The 19,064-nt window shown below is 43.4% G+C and overlaps 1 protein-coding gene across 3 annotated transcripts in view; it reads right to left on the bottom strand.

Moving 5' to 3' along the window:
- STX1A (syntaxin 1A) overlaps nucleotides 1-5,210 on the bottom strand; it is a 130,748-nt gene extending 125,538 nt beyond the window's left edge. For 2 of the 3 annotated variants that reach the window (XM_075263902.1, XM_075263903.1), the window contains exon 1: nucleotides 4,792-5,210. In XM_075263902.1, the coding sequence (XP_075120003.1) occupies nucleotides 4,792-4,821 (30 nt within the window). In that variant the 5' untranslated portion in view covers nucleotides 4,822-5,210. The remainder of the gene's footprint in view (nucleotides 1-4,791) is intronic. The other variant, XM_075263901.1, reaches the window with a different exon arrangement.
- Nucleotides 5,211-19,064: the final 13,854 nt, after the last annotated feature.

Below are 19,064 nucleotides of genomic sequence, written 5' to 3'. Positions count from 1 at the left end.
CATCCAGCTAGTCTAAATTTTTTTTAGCCCAAACTAGATACACCAAGATGTGCCAAAGATGCATCACATTGATGTCTGTGTAAATAGTAAATGTAGGCCAAAATTTGTCATATTTTACATGCTAGGTTTGTTAACCAAGTAATAGAATACTTAAGAGTACAAGGTCTATTATATAGCCATCCCCTTTAAGTTGCAACGTGATGTGGAATATGTTGGCGCTATATAAAGATTGTTGTCACTGGTCATAAAATCAGAAATTCCGATCAAGCAAACCAACTTTTCCCAGTTACAGAACAATCATTTTGCAAACTTGTATGTGTAATCTTTTCCTCTGTAGACTAAACATCTTTTTCGGGCAACTCTCGTTAGACAGAAGCTCATTCGGAAATAACATGGATGCTTGTACAAGGATGGGTCAGCAGAAAAGCTGTTTTTTGTTAAAGGGTTGGCTGATATTTTTTTGCAATCATCCACAAAATGTTGGAGAAATATTAGAAAAAAATTCATACTCATTTCACGGATCCCCTGCTGCTCCTGTTTTGCCACTACTCAGGTCCCCTGCTGGTCTCTACCTTCTGCTCCTGTCTCAACTCAAGGAAATACCAATCACTGGGAGAGGCATGAAAATATTGTTGACAGTCATTGGCTGAGCATTTTGTGTGCCGAGAGGATCAGAAATTACATACTGATGGGGAACTAGGCAATGGTGGTACTAGAGCTGCAAGGGATCGCTGACATAAGAACTTTCTTTGTTACATTTTTTTAGCATTTGATGCTGTTTGCAGTAATCATATCTGTAAGACAAAGCTTTTTACTCTATGAAAATGCAATGAAAAACAACGTTGCAAAAAAACACAATGTATTTTTCTCCACAGTGTTTCGCTACGTGGGGCCTTAGTTTAAGGATCGCTACCTTAGAACACCTATATTTTAAACCAACATTAATCATGAAAATGATATGCTAGATTTTAATGACAAAAAAAAGAGGAAAAACACAGAAACATAAACATTTTGCTACCTATCTTTCTGTGCATGCATATTGTGAATACAAAGAGAACACCCTCTTTCACCAAGGGTAGTATGAGAATAGACGCCCGCTTTCCATGGGCATTACAATGATACTAATCATGGGAGTGGGGATAAGACTTTCTGTCACGCCTTCCTTTGCTGTGCCATCTTATACTGCCAATGGAAGGGGGTATGGTGGCATAAAACTGAACAAGGACAAAGTTTTGTTTTATTTTTGCTATGGCACTTCAGACTGCGGTGTCTTCATCCATGTACACAACTGATTTTTGTAAACTGGTTTTTCATACAAGTAAGGGGTATTGGTCAAAATATTATATTTTTGGGCTTTTATATTTTCTATCTATCACACAATAATTCACATTTTGTACCATGTACAGGCCAAATACCCAAGACTTCTATCCCTTCCCAAGTGCACACTTGCATGTTAATTACAATATCCTACCATAAGTATTACATGACACCACATTATTAACAAAACCCCATGGCATAATAAGAGATAGCAAATAAGCCTGCATAAATCTCAGTACGGTCACTTAAAGAGAGTCAGCTATATTACATGACTTTAGATGGTGCAGCATCTAGGAAGAATCTGCTGGGCGCGCAATATTCCTGTTTTAATTAGAGCATAGAGAGTGGGTGTGCGGATATTAACTATTGCAGAAGATACTGGATATTGTCTCATTAGACAGGTAGACCTATTTATAGCTATAATATACTTAGGCAGTAAATTATACAGTTGTTGCAGGGTTGGGTTTATCAGATGTAGCAGTGCTGTGCTGTGCTGAGCAAAATCACTCCCATCCATATACATATGAGAAGGAGGCAGAGATAAGTGATTGTCAGCTATCAAGGAGGAAACAACAAAGTAGACTTTGTCTTATTTAGTCGACAGTAATCTTGCCAGACTTTCCCTTAGCCATGCATGCTCCGTAAAGGAGGAAATCCGAAACGCGTCAGTCTGACGCATCAAACCTGTAAATGTGTGTACCATCATTTTTTATGAGAAGATTTAGCTAATAAAGAAGGAGTTTTTTCACATTTCCACCGTGGCTTTCTGCTGGATTTTTCTTTCATGAGGATTTCGATGCTCAGGGTTGGCCAACTTCTAAAAATTGAGAAAAGAGCACACCGCTGAAATACACCAAACAGCGGCTTCTCTTCCCAAAAACGAAAGGAGTGGGCAGCTGAAATCTAACTATCCAATCCTTATCTCCATGAATATCAGCCATTGAGGAAATTCAGGTGGTCCCCATACACTTTAGAAGATTGGCTGGTCCTGGTACAATTCATCTAATGTGTATGGTCAGCTTTAGATCTCATGTCTGTAGCTTTCTATTGTCTATTAGAATGAACTAATGAGTTTTACCGCTCTCAGTAACTAGACACAAGAGGGGTGACCTCCTGGAAAACAAGGGGGTCCTTCTATAGCTCTCTGCTGTCTATGTCCACTCATTCCCCTATAGAGTTCTATAGTAGACTAGACTCTGCTACTTCTGTAGGTAACAGCCATGCTAAAGCCTAAAAGTGGTTCAGTCATGTAAAAAGAGTGATGCAACAGCTTCCTTTTTATAATAAACAGCAAGTTCAATGTCGCGAAGGCATTCAAAGCCGTTTTATGTGGCGAAGGCTCTGCATTAATGTGCCGGGTAAGCTTTCACAAGCAATGGAAATGCAGAGCTCCTGTGACATAGAAATGGATAAGCTTAGGGAACAATGTATGCACTGTTCACAGAGCATACCCGCTCTAATGTGACAGGAATCCACCATTTACACTGTCTGCAGTACCCAGGCGTGACTAGCATGTAAGAGCCAGGTCCTTGCACTGCTAATAGCATGTCAAACGCCCATATGACATAGCCCTGACTCTGGTCCAGTCTGGAAAAATAACAGTAATTAATCCAGGGAAAACTTTTATGTCTGTGACACAAGTGGTTTGCATGAAAGTACATGTACAGACGGCAATGTATAGCGCAGAGTATTTACTGTAACATAGGCTCTGCTGTGTAATCATAGATACATGCATGCAAACACTGGGCTGCCATCTCAGCGGGAGGGGGATGTGTATGCTCGGCGCAGATGGTATGGCTGGGGGATTTTAAATCTATAGAAGTGATGTGTGCAGAAGGCTGCATTAAAGAATTACCAGTGCACTTGGCATTCAGTTGCACTCTGGGATCTTGTTTTTTTCAGGAGCACCAGCTATGATGAAAACCCCATCTAAACATTTCATTGGGGAGTAAACCTCCTTTAATGGTCATAAGACTGGCTGGACACTGTCTTTAAGATAGTCTTCTTCCACTATTGAAAAAAAATCCATAAAAAGACCAATAGAAACCTTTCAGACTAATAGGTCAAAGTATGCACATAAAGGATTGTTCAGGGAGGATAAAGAAAAGTAGATTTGACATGATGGATATTTCTAGTCGTGATTTGGAGGCTATTATTTGCACTGGGACTTGATGAAACCCATTTATGAAGAAGAAGGTGCACACCTAGGGCGGAGAATGAGACATCTCATGTGAAAGTATCTGTGCAGACTTATATGTCTGATGTCAAGGACCATCATCAGCATACAATGTAGTCTAATATTTTGATATCTAGATTGATATCATATGAAAAGCTATTTATTAGACATAAAAGGAGCTTTCACTAACCTGTAGCTCGCCGACTATTACTGAATTACAACTCCCAGCACCGTCTAATAGTCTGAGGCATATGCTAGGGGTTGTAGTTCTGCAGCAAATGGAGAGCAACAGGTTGGAAGACACTGCTTTCTGATGTATGGCTACTAAGAGATATATAACATAGACTTCATAACACTAATTGAAAGCTAGTTTTAAGCAACAGGCATCTGTTACACTATAATTATATGTTATGCTGTGCTGCAAGCAGGAGTGAATGTGACAAGGGAGGGAACTGCACTGACAGCAATGTACACAATGTATCAGAGCCGTACTTCTTCCCATCAGGCAGCAGGAGCTGAATTTAGAATGTATATTTAAAGGTGATACTTCATATGAAGCTGATGATCTGGAATGCATTCTGTTAATGAGCCAGCAGCGTGTGATGTGCGCTGCTTAACCATTTCATAGCCACATACCCCCCAGCACTGCAACTGCATCAGATGGCACCATTTGACACAGCAAATCAAGGCTGGAGATGTAATGCCATTTATAAATGTGAGATAAAAATGCAAGCAACATTTTACAAATATTGTATGGCTGTTGGAATAGAGATTAAGTTAGACTGGCACACTGAAGAACTTTACTTAGACTAGTGCATTAGACGCAGTGTCTACTGAAGACGTCCAATAGACATGTAGGTGTATGGGTGTGTGAATACTTACAGGTGAGATTTTACATAGGTTTTTTGCCTGCTCATTTTGATGAATGGTCATCTGTTGCTATCACACCCAAGCACAGGCCATAGCCTTCCAGTAACGTCCAAAAATAACCAACACGTCTAAGCTATTTCTCATCTTATTCTGATGCATGTCACTATTATGAAAGATCCAAAATTTTTGGACTGAGCTTTGTCACATCCAGTCTGAACTATCCGTCTAGTGTGCATGAGCAGCTCTAGAGAAGACGCAGCACATAAGACACAGCCTAGAAATGAAATATTTATCATCAACCATAAAAAATACAATAACAACTTGTAGTCTAGAGATAATCCAATGTTCTCCGGGCATTCACCCATGCCAACAACATGTCTGGGCACCTTTCATATGCAACAAGTACGAATAGGAGCAGAGATACTCACAGCACGCAGCTCCCGGGTGCGATCCTTCATCCTCACCCCTCAAAGGGCCACTGGGCAATGTGATTGGAGACGATGAGTGACAGATCTCTGTTCAGTCTTTCACTAGGACTGGATAGCTCTCAGTTTCTATCGGTCACACTGTATGTGCATCCTATAGATAAATATAGGTCATGCAACCTCAGCTATCACTATGCACTCTAGTAGGGTATCCTTAGCAGCGATCTGATCTGCTATACATTCTAGTGGTGTGTTAGAGAAGATTGCTACAGATGGTTAGTAGACATGCTGCCCCTCTCTGCTCCTGTAGCACAAAGCCGACTCCTTGCAGCAATCACATCCCGTCTGCTGAGCACAGTGCTCTCCTGCGATCACATCCTCCCCTATCTTCCTCTCTCAGTCAGGGGATTGTGGGTAGAGGTGGGGCCTCTGCTGTGTGTGTGCAACAGTGTGATAGCTCTCATCATGTGTGCACAGGGCTGAATTATAGGCACTGCTGGGAGCTGGCCCTGGTGCTGAACACCATCATGTGCTGGACCTGGTGCTGAAGACTATCATGTGCTGGCCCTGGTGCTGAACACTATCATGTGCTGGCCCTGGTGCTGAACACTATCATGTGCTGGACCTGGTGCTGAACACTATCATGTGCTGGACCTGGTGCTGAACACATCATGTGCTGGACCTGGTGCTGAACACATCATGTGCTGGACCTGGTGCTGAACACTATCATGTGCTGGACCTGGTGCTGAACACATCATGTGCTGGACCTGGTGCTGAACACATCATGTGCTGGCCCTGGTGCTGAACACTATCATGTGCTGGACCTGGTGCCGAACACTATCATGTGCTGGACCTGGTGCTGAACACATCATGTGCTGGACCTGGTGGTGAACACATCATGTGCTGGACCTGGTGCTGAACACTATCATGTGCTGGACCTGGTGCTGAACACTATCATGTGCTGGACCTGGTGCTGAACACATCATGTGCTGGCCCTGGTGCTGAACACCTCATATGCTGGCCCTGGTGCTGAACACATCATGTGCTGGCCCTGGTGCTGAACACTATCATGTGCTGGACCTGGTGCCGAACACTATCATGTGCTGGACCTGGTGCTGAACACATCATGTGCTGGACCTGGTGGTGAACACATCATGTGCTAGACCTGGTGCTGAACACATCATGTGCTGGACCTGGTGCTGAACGCATCATGTGCTGGCCCTGGTGCTGAACACAATCATGTGCTGGACCTGGTGCTGAACACATCATGTGCTAGCCCTGGTGCTGAACACATCATGTGCTGGACCTGATGCTGAACACATCATGTCTGCATGCAAGTCACTCATGTGGAATACATGACTGCATGTCTAAAAAGGTTGCGCCAACATTATATGTAAGGCTCCTTAATACAGAGTTATACTACATAGGGTACATTTCCATCATCTACAGGTATTGTATCGATCAGGGCAACCCCATCTGCTGTCAAGCTTCTGAATCACAGTTGACACTAATGATACAGAAGTTTGAATGAGTGTTTTTGCCACAGCGGAAATGCTGCAGCAAAAAAAACGCTCCATTTTACAGTACTTGCAAAGTGAACGGGATCTTAGTGAATCCATCCACACATTGCAGAAAAACATTAGCAGCGGAAAAGCTGCAGTTTCAGAAAAGCCTTTTTGAAATGCTGGGCATTTCACTTATACCTGCATAAACCCTGGTGTTTTCCATATAGGTATAATAATGTATAATAATGCCATAATCTGCAGAGCAAAACACAATAAAAAATTCTGTGGGAAAACAACCGTGATGCTTTCGGGCAATAGTTTTTTTCTGCTGCGTTTCGTGGGGCATTAGCCTTAGTGGCTAGTGACTATAAGGAATTTTCACCGCCTTGTACTTGTCAGTGTCAAAAACACCAAATTCATTCTAAGTTAATGTTGACAGGAGAAGAAGAGATGAATCCTCTTAGCTATTAACTGTGGTTTTATGTTACATTGTACTCTTATACATTAGTAGTATTTTAGCTTACTCTCAGAAAAAGAATGGACAGATGGGGGTTGTTGAGATAAGTCCATCATTATATGTATGTAAGAAGTCACAGAGATCAATTGTAGTCGCACTTTGTCTTCCTTGTGTCACTCAATCTGGTGTTTACACCTCAGTGATGGACATTATTAGTTACAATGTTCCAAGCAATTTAGTCGGTAAATATTTTATGAGCTGTTCTGTTGTGGAAATTTAGTCAGTGTAATCTGCTGGAATAACATGCATTGCTGTTTGTATATAGAGGTTAACCAGTTCTGTATACAGGTGGATATATTAAAGCTGAACTCACGAACAAAGAAGAATGGCTAGACAATCCAAGGATCAGTTTGCAATTTATGGCCGCATAGGGTGTTATGGTGTAAATCTTCTTTTGATCTATGTTGCTGCTTTTATATTGATATAAAGTATAACTGCAAAGATTTCCTCAAGTGATAGTTTAGCCTAGGATAGTTCAGTTCTCCCGGCAGTCGGGTCACCACTAGTTGGGTAGCTGTGTTTTCTCAATTGTTTTTTATATGATACATTTATTAAAGAAAAGTTCCAGAATCGCCAAGATAAAGGAAATGTTTCACAGAAAATTAGACATAATTTAAATCAGTTTTTGTTGTAAAAAATTTTTCATGTATTTTTTCAGTGAAATATTTCAGTTTACAATCTGGATTAAAATTATTCAGCTTCACTGTATAGACTGAGGCAGAGTCAGTAGATGGCGGGGTTTAAAGTGATTGTTCAAGTACATTATGTTAGGATAACAGATACCAATAGTGAGAACCTGTGCTAGATACACTGATCAAAATGGTTAATACGGCGTTGTGTGTCCAACACCCCCGGGCCACACAAACTCTAACCCCACATTGGTCTTCTCCAGAGCCCTAGATGGTGGGGATGGACTTGGTGACACTGCTGGGCAGAGCGGTACGGGTCAGGGCAATGCCAAACACACAGCGCACCACAAATCACAGTAGAATTAGACACTGAGAACTCTTATCAGCAGGTGTCTTGGGTAGCAGTACAGGTCCAAGGATTCAGAAGGCTTAGGCAGGTGGCAGCAGAGAGTCAAAGTGTTGTAGTACGGTTCGGATCGTCAACACGAGGACAACACAGTACAGTGGGAATCCAAAGGGAAGGTCAGGCACGCTCCTTTTTTCTCCCTATCTGTGCTACAACTTCCTGCACACTATAATAGCCAAAGACATTTATCTGCTAAATGTATTTATTTACTTATTATGCTTACTTATATAGTGCCATCATATTCTGGAGCGCTTTACAGACATCGCCAGCCCAATAAATCTTTTTCTTTGCAACAGCCATAAAGCACAAATACCTGTCTGCAATTACCATCCAGACAGTGCAGGTAGGGGGTGTTTGTCTATTATGTGGCTGCCCAAAGGAAAACCTATAATAATTAGAGATGAGCGAACAGTGTTCTATCGAACACATGTTCGATCGGATATCAGGGTGTTCGCCATGTTCGAATCGAATCGAACACCACGTGGTAAAGTGCGCCAAAATTCGATTCCCCTCCCACCTTCCCTGGCGCCTTTTTTGCACCAATAACAGCGCAGGGGAGGTGGGACAGGAACTACGACACTGGGGGCATTGAAAAAAATTGGAAAAAGTCATTGGCTGCCGAAATCAGGTGACCTCCATTTTAGACGAATAGTGGATTTCAAATCCGGGTCATATGAGAATGTGAACTTTGTGACTATGAGACAGGGATAGCTGTACAGGCAGGGATAGCTAGGGATAACCTTTATTTAGGGGGGAATGTTATTAAAAATAACTTTTTGGGGCTCTATCGGGTGTGTAATTGTGATTTTTGTGAGATAAACTTTTTCCCATAGGGATGCATTGGCCAGCGCTGATTGGCCGAATTCCGTACTCTGGCCAATCAGTGCTGGCCAATGCATTCTATTAGCTTGATGAAGCAGAGTGTGCACAAGGGTTCAAGCGCACCCTCGGCTCTGATGTAGCAGAGCCGAGGCTGCACAAGGGTTCAAGCGCACCCTCGGCTCTGATGTAGGAGAGCCGAGGGTGCACTTGAACCCTTGTGCACCCTCAGCTCTGCTACATCAGAGCCGAGGGTGCGCTTGAACCCTTGTGCACACTCTGCTTCATCAAGCTAATAGAATGCATTGGCCAGCGCTGATTGGCCAATGTATTCTATTAGCCTGATGAAGTAGAGCTGAATGTGTGTGCTAAGCACACACATTCAGCTCTACTTCATCGGGCTAATAGAATGCATTGGCCAGCGCTGATTGGCCAGAGTACGGAACTCGACCAATCAGCGCTGGCTCTGCTGGAGGAGGCGGAGTCTAAGATCGCTCCACACCAGTCTCCATTCAGGTCCGACCTTAGACTCCGCCTCCTCCGGCAGAGCCAGCGCTGATTGGCCGAAGGCTGGCCAATGCATTCCTATGCGAATGCAGAGACTTAGCAGTGCTGAGTCAGTTTTGCTCAACTACACATCTGATGCACACTCGGCACTGCTACATCAGATGTAGCAATCTGATGTAGCAGAGCCGAGGGTGCACTAGAACCCCTGTGCAAACTCAGTTCACGCTAATAGAATGCATTGGCCAGCGCTGATTGGCCAATGCATTCTATTAGCCCGATGAAGTAGAGCTGAATGTGTGTGCTAAGCACACACATTCAGCACTGCTTCATCACGCCAATACAATGCATTAGCCAGTGCTGATTGGCCAGAGTACGGAATTCGGCCAATCAGCGCTGGCTCTGCTGGAGGAGGCGGAGTCTAAGGTCAGACCTGAATGGAGACTGGTGTGGAGTGATCTTAGACTCCGCCTCCTCCAGCAGAGCCAGCGCTGATTGGTCGAGTTCCGTACTCTGGCCAATCAGCGCTGGCCAATGCATTCTATTAGCCCGATGAAGTAGAGCTGAATGTGTGTGCTTAGCACACACATTCAGCTCTACTTCATCAGGCTAATAGAATACATTGGCCAATCAGCGCTGGCCAATGCATTCTATTAGCTTGATGAAGCAGAGTGTGCACAAGGGTTCAAGCGCACCCTCGGCTCTGATGTAGCAGAGCCGAGGCTGCACAAGGGTTCAAGTGCACCCTCGGCTCTCCTACATCAGAGCCGAGGGTGCGCTTGAACCCTTGTGCAGCCTCGGCTCTGCTACATCAGAGCCGAGGGTGCGCTTGAACCCTTGTGCACACTCTGCTTCATCAAGCTAATAGAATGCATTGGCCAGCACTGATTGGCCAGAGTACGGAATTCGGCCAATCAGCGCTGGCCAATGCATTCTATTAGCCCGATGAAGTAGAGCTGAATGTGTGTGCTAAGCACACACATTCAGCACTGCTTCATCACGCCAATACAATGCATTAGCCAGTGCTGATTGGCCAGAGTACGGAATTCGGCCAATCAGCGCTGGCTCTGCTGGAGGAGGCGGAGTCTAAGATCGCTCCACACCAGTCTCCATTCAGGTCCGACCTTAGACTCCGCCTCCTCCAGCAGAGCCAGCGCTGATTGGCCGAATTCCGTACTCTGGCCAATCAGCACTGGCTAATGCATTGTATTGGCTTGATGAAGCAGTGCTGAATGTGTGTGCTTAGCACACACATTCAGCTCTACTTCATCGGGCTAATAGAATGCATTGGCCAATCAGCGCTGGCCAATGCATTCTATTAGCGTGAACTGAGTTTGCACAGGGGTTCTAGTGCACCCTCGGCTCTGCTACATCAGATTGCTACATCTGATGTAGCAGTGCCGAGTGTGCATCAGATGTGTAGTTGAGCAAAACTGACTCAGCACTGCTAAGTCTGCATTCGCATAGGAATGCATTGGCCAGCCTTCGGCCAATCAGCGCTGGCTCTGCCGGAGGAGGCGGAGTCTAAGGTCGGACCTGAATGGAGACTGGTGTGGAGCTATCTTAGACTCCGCCTCCTCCAGCAGAGCCAGCGCTGATTGGTCGAGTTCCGTACTCTGGCCAATCAGCACTGGCCAATGCATTTCTATGGGGAAAAGTTAGCTTGCGAAAATCGCAAACTGACAGGGATTTCCATGAAATAAAGTGACTTTTATGCCCCCAGACATGCTTCCCCTGCTGTCCCAGTGTCATTCCAGGGTGTTGGTATCATTTCCTGGGGTGTCATAGTGGACTTGGTGACCCTCCAGACACGAATTTGGGTTTCCCCCTTAACGAGTTTATGTTCCCCATAGACTATAATGGGGTTCGAAACCCATTCGAACACTCGAACAGTGAGCGGCTGTTCGAATCGAATTTCGAACCTCGAACATTTTAGTGTTCGCTCATCTCTAATAATAATAAAAAATACATTTACAGCATTTTCCAAGAGTAAACACACTGGGGGAATGGAATAAGGCCAGCATATTTTTTCCTGTTCTTTATACGCCCTACGCTATTGGAGCTTGTCTTAATGATTAGGCTGTACCTCATCATGGATTACGCGGCACCTCCCAGCACCCCTGCACCTTGTCTCACATCTAGACTCTGTGTCTTTTTATGCCCTGCAGATGAAATTGTTGTGCTCCACTACTGGCCTACCCAATTTCAGAACCTTTCTCCACTTGCAGCTATTTTAGTCATGAGTGGTGGTAAGTAGCCACAAATCACTAACTTTATAGATATAGACTATTTTATACACAGAAAATTTCTACCCCCCATCCCCCCCACACACACATACCTTTTACAGCATATATACCTTTTTCTTAGTGATGTAGGAGTTCCAGCTCTAATTCCTTTGACGCACTACATTTGGTTTGGTCTGATTTTTTTATTTTATTCATTGAATTTTCTGAGCATGAGGCCATTTGTGACACTGGTGACCTATCCTCATGATAGGTTATCAGTAACAAACCAGTGAGAGTCCAACATCTGGACCCCGCACAGATCAGCTATTCCAGACAGCCTTTGGTGCTGATACCTATTTTTGTGATGTATTTGCTATTTTTACTTTATTTAGACATAATGCTTGAATATTGCTTGAATGCTTAAATATTGTATGCCAATGAACTTGAAGGGTTTTTTCTCCATTTGATTCACATGAATAGGATCACGGCTGCAGTACTCCCGCACTACCACTATACAACGGATGGAACCTTCTTCAAGCTCTGTCCCCTACATATGTTCTGGTGGCTGTTCACCTGTGCAGGGTCCAGGTGCTGGACCCCATTAACCTGATACTGATAACTCTCATGAGGATAGATCTTCCATAGCTAAAATGCTTCCAACCTGGAAAACCTCTTTAAGAATGTTAGTATACAGTAGTTACCTGTTGAAGGTATTGGTACAAACCAAAAGCACATTGTTGTATTGCACCTAAATAAAGCAAACATAAAAAAGGATCTTCTTTTACGACTATTGAGAATTTCCTTCCTTCTTTTATACATAATCCTTTATGTCCTGATAGAGCGGGCCACATGCCAAGTTTTCCTCCTAGGCCCTATGGTGACTAGCTACACCTCCATTTAAATGTAGCGCCTTAAAACTGTTATATTAAAAACGGCTGCCAAGATAGTTTGGCTATATAATATATTTATAAAGCTGGTGTATATTTAGTATAGGTCTCAAAGGAAACCTCAGCAGATACAGCTTTTGCACATACGAAAAGTAACAATCAAAGTTCTTTTATAGAGAAGGGAGTTTTTTTCTGTAGCATTTATTATGCAGGTAGAGGTCAGACACAAGTTCTCAGGGGGTTTTACCCCATTCCATGGACAAACAGAATCATAAGTGACAGAATGAAATAGGAAGACTCAGTTTTTGCTAACAGAAGTAATGTCCAACTTTTCAGTTGTGCCCGCTGGCTCCCAAGGTGCACACAAACCTGATGCTAGAAATAATGTATAGATGGTTATATCTCTTTACAAAAAGTCTTAGTAGGCTTATCTTGTGATTCTCCTGGAACATGCTCTGTGGCAATAAAAGTTGAAGGGAAATGCTCTGTGCCCATTGACATACTCTCTCCAGTTCACACCATGTGATTTCTGACACTTCCTGCAACTGTGTGTTCCCTTCTGTGTAGCACCAGGTCCAGTCCATAAGGCATAATGAGTACACCTGTCAGTGTCTACCTATATTACCCTTCGTTCACATCTGTGTTGGTATTCCGTCCAGGGGAGTCCGCATGGGGACCCCCCAAAAGGAATACTGAACGCAACTGCAATGGGGTCCGTGTGCTTGCCACACGCTGCCCACATGAATCATGAGGGCAGGAGAGTAGATTATGAAGTACTTTCCTGTCCGCATGATCCTTGTGGAGATCTGGCAGTAAGCACACGGACCCCATTATAGGCTATGGGGTCCGTGTGATTTCACTGGCGCACCGCTTGCCAATGCGTTCGGGATTCCGTTCGGGGGAGGGGGGTCCTGATGTAGACTCCCCTGGATGGAATTGCAGATATGAATGAGGCCTTAGTCTGCTCAGCCCTCTGACCTATGTCCAAGCAAAATTGAACATGCAACTTCTGATTCTTCTGATTCGAGGGCTCTGTACTACACTGTGTTTGGATTATTGTTTATCTTATCCTGATCCTGTTCTGTCTATTCATGTATGACCTAGGTCTGTCCTTTTGAACCTGAGGTGCCCACCCTGGCCCATCAACTTGCCTATGAACTTGCTTTTCTGCTGCTGCCTCTGAACTTTGGCTTGTTCCTGACTATCCTTCTGCTTGTACCTTCTAGTGCCTTATACTAGACACTGTCTGGTCCCTGGTCAGCAGCCACCTATACCAGGACCCCTCTAGTGGGTCCACACATCTGCTCCCTGTTACACTGAGGAAGTATCTACAGATATATCCACATCACAGCCGCTGACTGGACATGTAGTGTATTGGATAGATAGCATATAACCTTGTTGTAGTATATTCAGAAAAGCTGCTAATTTAATTACATACATCTGGAATTGCTGGAATTGTCTGGTCAAGGAGAAAGTTAAAGCAGGACACATCTGTTCACTCCTCAAATTTCATCTCTGTTCTGTATTTAAGTTAGTACACATGTCAGGAATCATACTATTATCATCTAAATTTCCTCAGGGTAATCTAGTGTACCAATGACAGGTCTGAATATTGTTCCTCCTATAGGCCAACATAACAGCAATCCATTATAGTGTTCCATGATTATTATGCTATAGTGTAATCCTGGCAGAGCTATATACAGGCATATTACAGAAGTCACCAGCCTGAATACAAATTTCACGTAATAAAGCACAACACATTTATAAAGCTTTTTTCTCCACTGCTGGCAAATGCTCCAACTTAGAAACTTGGAAGGTAAAGTATTTCTTTGTAGCCAGTACTGGATTTAGATGTCAGGAGCCTGGAGGCACAACACTCTCTACAAACTCTAAGCTCTTAGCAGAGATAACGCTCAGTATACTTCTACCACTGTGTAGAGAACAGAGCTACAGAGCTTGTATACAAGGATTACATGGAGACGACTGCATCAATTAAAGCTGTATCCACTATAATCAGCTTTAGAGGAGTTGTCCAGTTTGTTGTTAATGATTACCTATGCTCAGTATCAGTCATCAATAAGGCTCCACTCACACAGAGGAAAATGGCGATGAATTTGGCGTGCTGAAAAAAGTGCAAGGCGTTTTTTCCGCACGTTTTTTGTGAACGTTTTTTGACACTTTTTTGGCAAAAAACTAGTCGTGCCAAAAAACGCGCGGGGGGAAAAAGACAGAAAATTCAGCGCCAAATTCAGCACCATTTTCCTATGTGTGAATGGACCCTAAGAGATCAGCATGGGTCTGACATTTTGAACTCTTGCTGATCAACTGTTTGAAGAAGCCATGGCGCGTTTGTGAGTGCTATCTCCTCTTTACTATTTACCATGCCTCCAGGTTTTCTAGGGGCATGATGTAATTACAACATTGTCCCATTCTCTTCTAGGGGAAACATTGTCTTTGTATTGCACAGCTGCTATGAAACAAGCAGTGTGCAATGTGATAGTGACGAGATCATGGCACTCTCATGATCGCCACAACCCCCTCAACCAGCTGATCAGCATGGGTCCTCAGAATAGCTCATCAATAAAAATGAAGTAGACAACCACATTCCCAACCAGGTTCCCTTTCCACCATCCACAGCTGATTAGTGCTGGCTCTGATCATGGACATTGCCACCATGTTTAAAGTTCCAGTATACACTGTAATAGTATGGTAGCTGTTGAGAAAGGGTTAATTGTGGTGACTGCTGCACTGGATATTTTGTACCATTGTCACTTGAAAGTATTTTGTTGCTGAGTCATTGTGCCTTCTTCAATCCTAGCATTTTCTGCAAAGATGGCAGCATGATGATTCTTCCAAAAAGTCTTCCAAAATGTCACTGAGCCCATTGGCTGGACATTATAGCTCCTTGATATAGAATCTATAACTTAATATTAGGGATCTTCCTACAACTCCCGGTTCTTTCACTTGGTATTTGTGTGCTAGAGTGTTTGTATTAGTCCAGGGAAGGAGCCCAGGCTTTACACGAAAGTTAGCTTTGCAAAACCTTGACATGCATATAGAGAAGTGGAAGCTGAGCTGAGCATGACACCTGTATGAACAGAGTGAAGGATGTGAGTTGCCACAGGGCTTCTTCTCTCACTGTTACAAGGTTGCTGAGTGCACCATTAAAATGAGAAACTTGTAACTCTTGCTGCATTTTGTCAGTAATTCTTGCTGTTAACCACCGCTGTGCTGAACATCTACCCCAATAACGGTGTGTGCTGTAAGACCTGCAAGTGTGTGTATGTGTTCTTCCTTTGGCGTACTTTAAGAAGCACCATAGTAAGTGGTGACCCAGCTACCTTTTCCTTAGGAATGGAAGAAGCTTTATTCATGCTCCTTTGTGGCCCATAATGACAACGTGCAGGTCTCTAACCCATTACAGTTTTTTGGGATGCTCAGCAGGATTATTGAGTACTGGCACAACTGCCCAGAGCACAGCAGGTGTATCAACACAATTGGATGTCCAGTGATCAGAAAGATAGAGGACAGTGTGTCAGGAGACCCAGGGATCAGAGCACCAATGGAGTTAGGATCCAGCCACAGGTGGCAGATGCTTCAGGGCCAGGTCTGGTTCTTACATCCATCAACAGCGTTGAGCACCAGAGGATGAAGAAACTGTTGTTTGAGGGTAGGCCACCTAGATACTAGAAGTCACAAAGGTCCCTCAGCCACCTGATAAGGTGCCACCAAAGGTACCTGGATGTGGCCCCTACATCATGAGCAATGTGGTAAGCACAGAGGAGTTGGATGCCCATGTATAAGACTGTCAGCCTTGGCTCCCCAGTCCTTTGGAATGCCTGAGGGAGGGTATAATGAGGGAGCCACATTCATTTGCCTGTGTGGTCCATGACAATGACAGGCAGGTTCTTATACTGTTACATGTGGATACAACTATGTTCAAGTCTCATTTAGAGATCCCCACATGCATAAATATTAAAACCTAAAACAGGTTTCCGGTCAAGAAACTCAACTGTGTCTCCAGTTCCTTCAGAGTAAACAATAATCAGTATCTTTGTGCCCACGTACTTGGGTTAGGGCAATCGCCTTCTATTTTTCTAACAATCTTGTGTGTATGCAATGAGAGGGAACACTTAGAAATGCAGATGAAATAGAGAAGAGTCTCAGCTAATTTCAACATAAGAGCGGCAATCACTTTACAGAGAACAGAACATGTAAAGCCTTTTGTGTCTGGAGAATTTCTAGCAGAAGCTGTTTAAGCCATGAGTCATTTGATTGTGCCATTGTCTCGTCTGTATCTTATATTTTATGGTTTTTTGCACATTAAACATTGCGTTATGGTTAATCATGGACCTAGTCAAGGACCATCTAAATCAAAGATCTGCCCATATCAGCCAATCAGATTGCAGCTTTTATCTTCCCAGTGCATATTTTACAATGAAAGGGCTGATCTCATTGGTTGCTATTGGCAACACTGACAATTTTTTTTTATAGCAGATTTTACGTGTAAAGCCTAAAATATTTCTGCCCAGCATAACATTTCGGTCTTTTATCTATTTATAATCATGTGATGAAATATTATAAATTGTAGCCTTGGTTTAGAAGTACACAACACACAGCAGATTGTATATCTGGTATAGTCAGGCCTGGAATCTGCAGTAGAAATTAGGCCGACCCTCAGGATTTCTGCCATTGGACTGACCTACTGTCAGATGTGTGCAGAAAAACAACTGTGCCATATAAACTACAGTGCAAATCTACATTGAAATGTATTGAAGGCAACTACGCATGGAATTCTCCCTGAAATCCTTCCAAATTTTGTTGTGTGCACATATGTGACATATTAGTACACCACATTATTTGGATTTCTCTAAGATACTTGCTGCATAAGAATAACTCAAATGAGAACAGAGTAAGGGCTCGTTCACATCTGCGCCCGGTCTCCGTTATGCAGGTTTCCGTTTCCTGCACAAAACAGGGGCAGGAGACGGAAACCTGCAGGAGTCTTTCTCACCCACTCATTTGAATGGGTTTGAAAGCTGTCCGGCCGTGAGCGCCGGTGAGCGTTTTATGCTCTCTGCCGCGAATCCGTTTTTTTTTTTAATCCGGACACAGAGTCGGACATGCAGTACTCTGTGTCCGGTTTAAAAAAAACAGTTTTGCGGCGGAGAGCATAAAACGCTCACCGCCGCTCACGGCTGGACCTGGTCTGTGGTTTCCGTCTTCTTGCATGCAGAAGACGGAAACCACAGAACGGAGCGCCGAACGCAGGTGTGAACCCAGCGTAACAATTCTGTATGGCTGCAATAGACCTTGCTGAGAAATAGGTGTACCTACCATAACATAGGATCTTCCAGGAGTTAAATATTGATGACCGCTCCTTAGGGTAGGTTATCAATATCCGATCGATGGTGGTTCAACACCTGGGACACCCATAGATTAGCTGAGTGAAATGGTAGTGTAACTTTTGTTAATGGAGAAGGGGCCCCTCAGGGCTATTAGACTGGGGGGGACATGGTGTCATGGCCCACTACATAATTTAAATTTTTAATTAAAAATGTTCAGGTATTTTCTGTGTTTTTTTTGTCCATTTTTCAACGTCTTTTCTCCCCCTTTTTTCCGCCTCAGGTTTGTGTTGGTACTTACCAATGAATTACCAATGCCTTACTTAATCCACAAACAAGTTGTTGTGTTTTTATTTTTATTTTAGTAAGTAGTTAGTTATTGTTAGGAGTTAGGCCGGTGACACCATGACGCTTCTGCTCCACAGTCAGTGTAGTCACATTCATTCATTATATGGTCTGTGTGGATCTCACTCATATTCTACTGATATAAATGACTAATCCTAAGGATCGGTCATCAGTACAAAAGTTCCCAAAGACCCCTAGAAGCATTTAAGGTGCCCTAAAGCCTAAACAATCTCCAGTTATTGTGTCCTCAAGAAAAGATCTCGTAGATTACAGCTAGATATCCAGATGAACCGTATGCAGAGATATGTGTAAAACCTGGCGCCCGTAGGTATAATAATAGTGCAAAAATGGCAGCTCCTACCCAGACAGGTCTATATACAGTGTATAGGATGGAGTGTTACTGATACATGATCGGTTCCCATGCTCTGACAGTGTATGTTGCATTGGCCTGAAGAAGATGCCAGACCGGCGTCTAAACGCATAGCCATTTCCCTTTCTTCTGGAACCAATAAAGGCTTTTAAATCATCCTTGAGTCCCTATCATGCATCAGTAGCGCTCCATCCTATATCCCGGTTTTTTATTTAGTCTTCACTGTATGTAGAGAACAATATATATGCTCTGCCCATCCTGGATACACTGGAGATAAACATATCGATACATTTAGTCATAGTCTTGGTCTATAGAACATTACAGACTTGGTACACTTTTTTCCATTCCAACCAGAGAACCACTTCATAACAGCATAATATAATAATCGCCCCCCCATGTCCCAAGGTAAGATGCGAGGGGGAGACTTTTGAGCCAATGAATAGATGACAGTACTTCACCGCACTCTCTACATTTACTTTTTATAAAGTCATTTTGCCGTATATCCTTTTTTCTTTAGACTGCTTTGAAATACTAGTTCACGTCCTTCTTAAAAGCAAAAATCTCACCCTGAGCAGACCGGCCTTTCCTGCATGGAACTAATGTAACAGTCCAGTGACAATGAATAGATTCATCTTAGTTCTTTGACAAGGAAAAAACAGAAGATCTTTCTGTAGTCATTATACAATTCTACCGTGAACAGCAGAATCAATGGGGAAGCAAAAGA

Source organism: Leptodactylus fuscus, chromosome 2 (genome assembly GCF_031893055.1).
Source record: "Leptodactylus fuscus isolate aLepFus1 chromosome 2, aLepFus1.hap2, whole genome shotgun sequence".
NCBI lineage: Eukaryota > Metazoa > Chordata > Amphibia > Anura > Leptodactylidae > Leptodactylus > Leptodactylus fuscus.
This window is presented reverse-complemented; position numbering and strand designations above follow the sequence as displayed.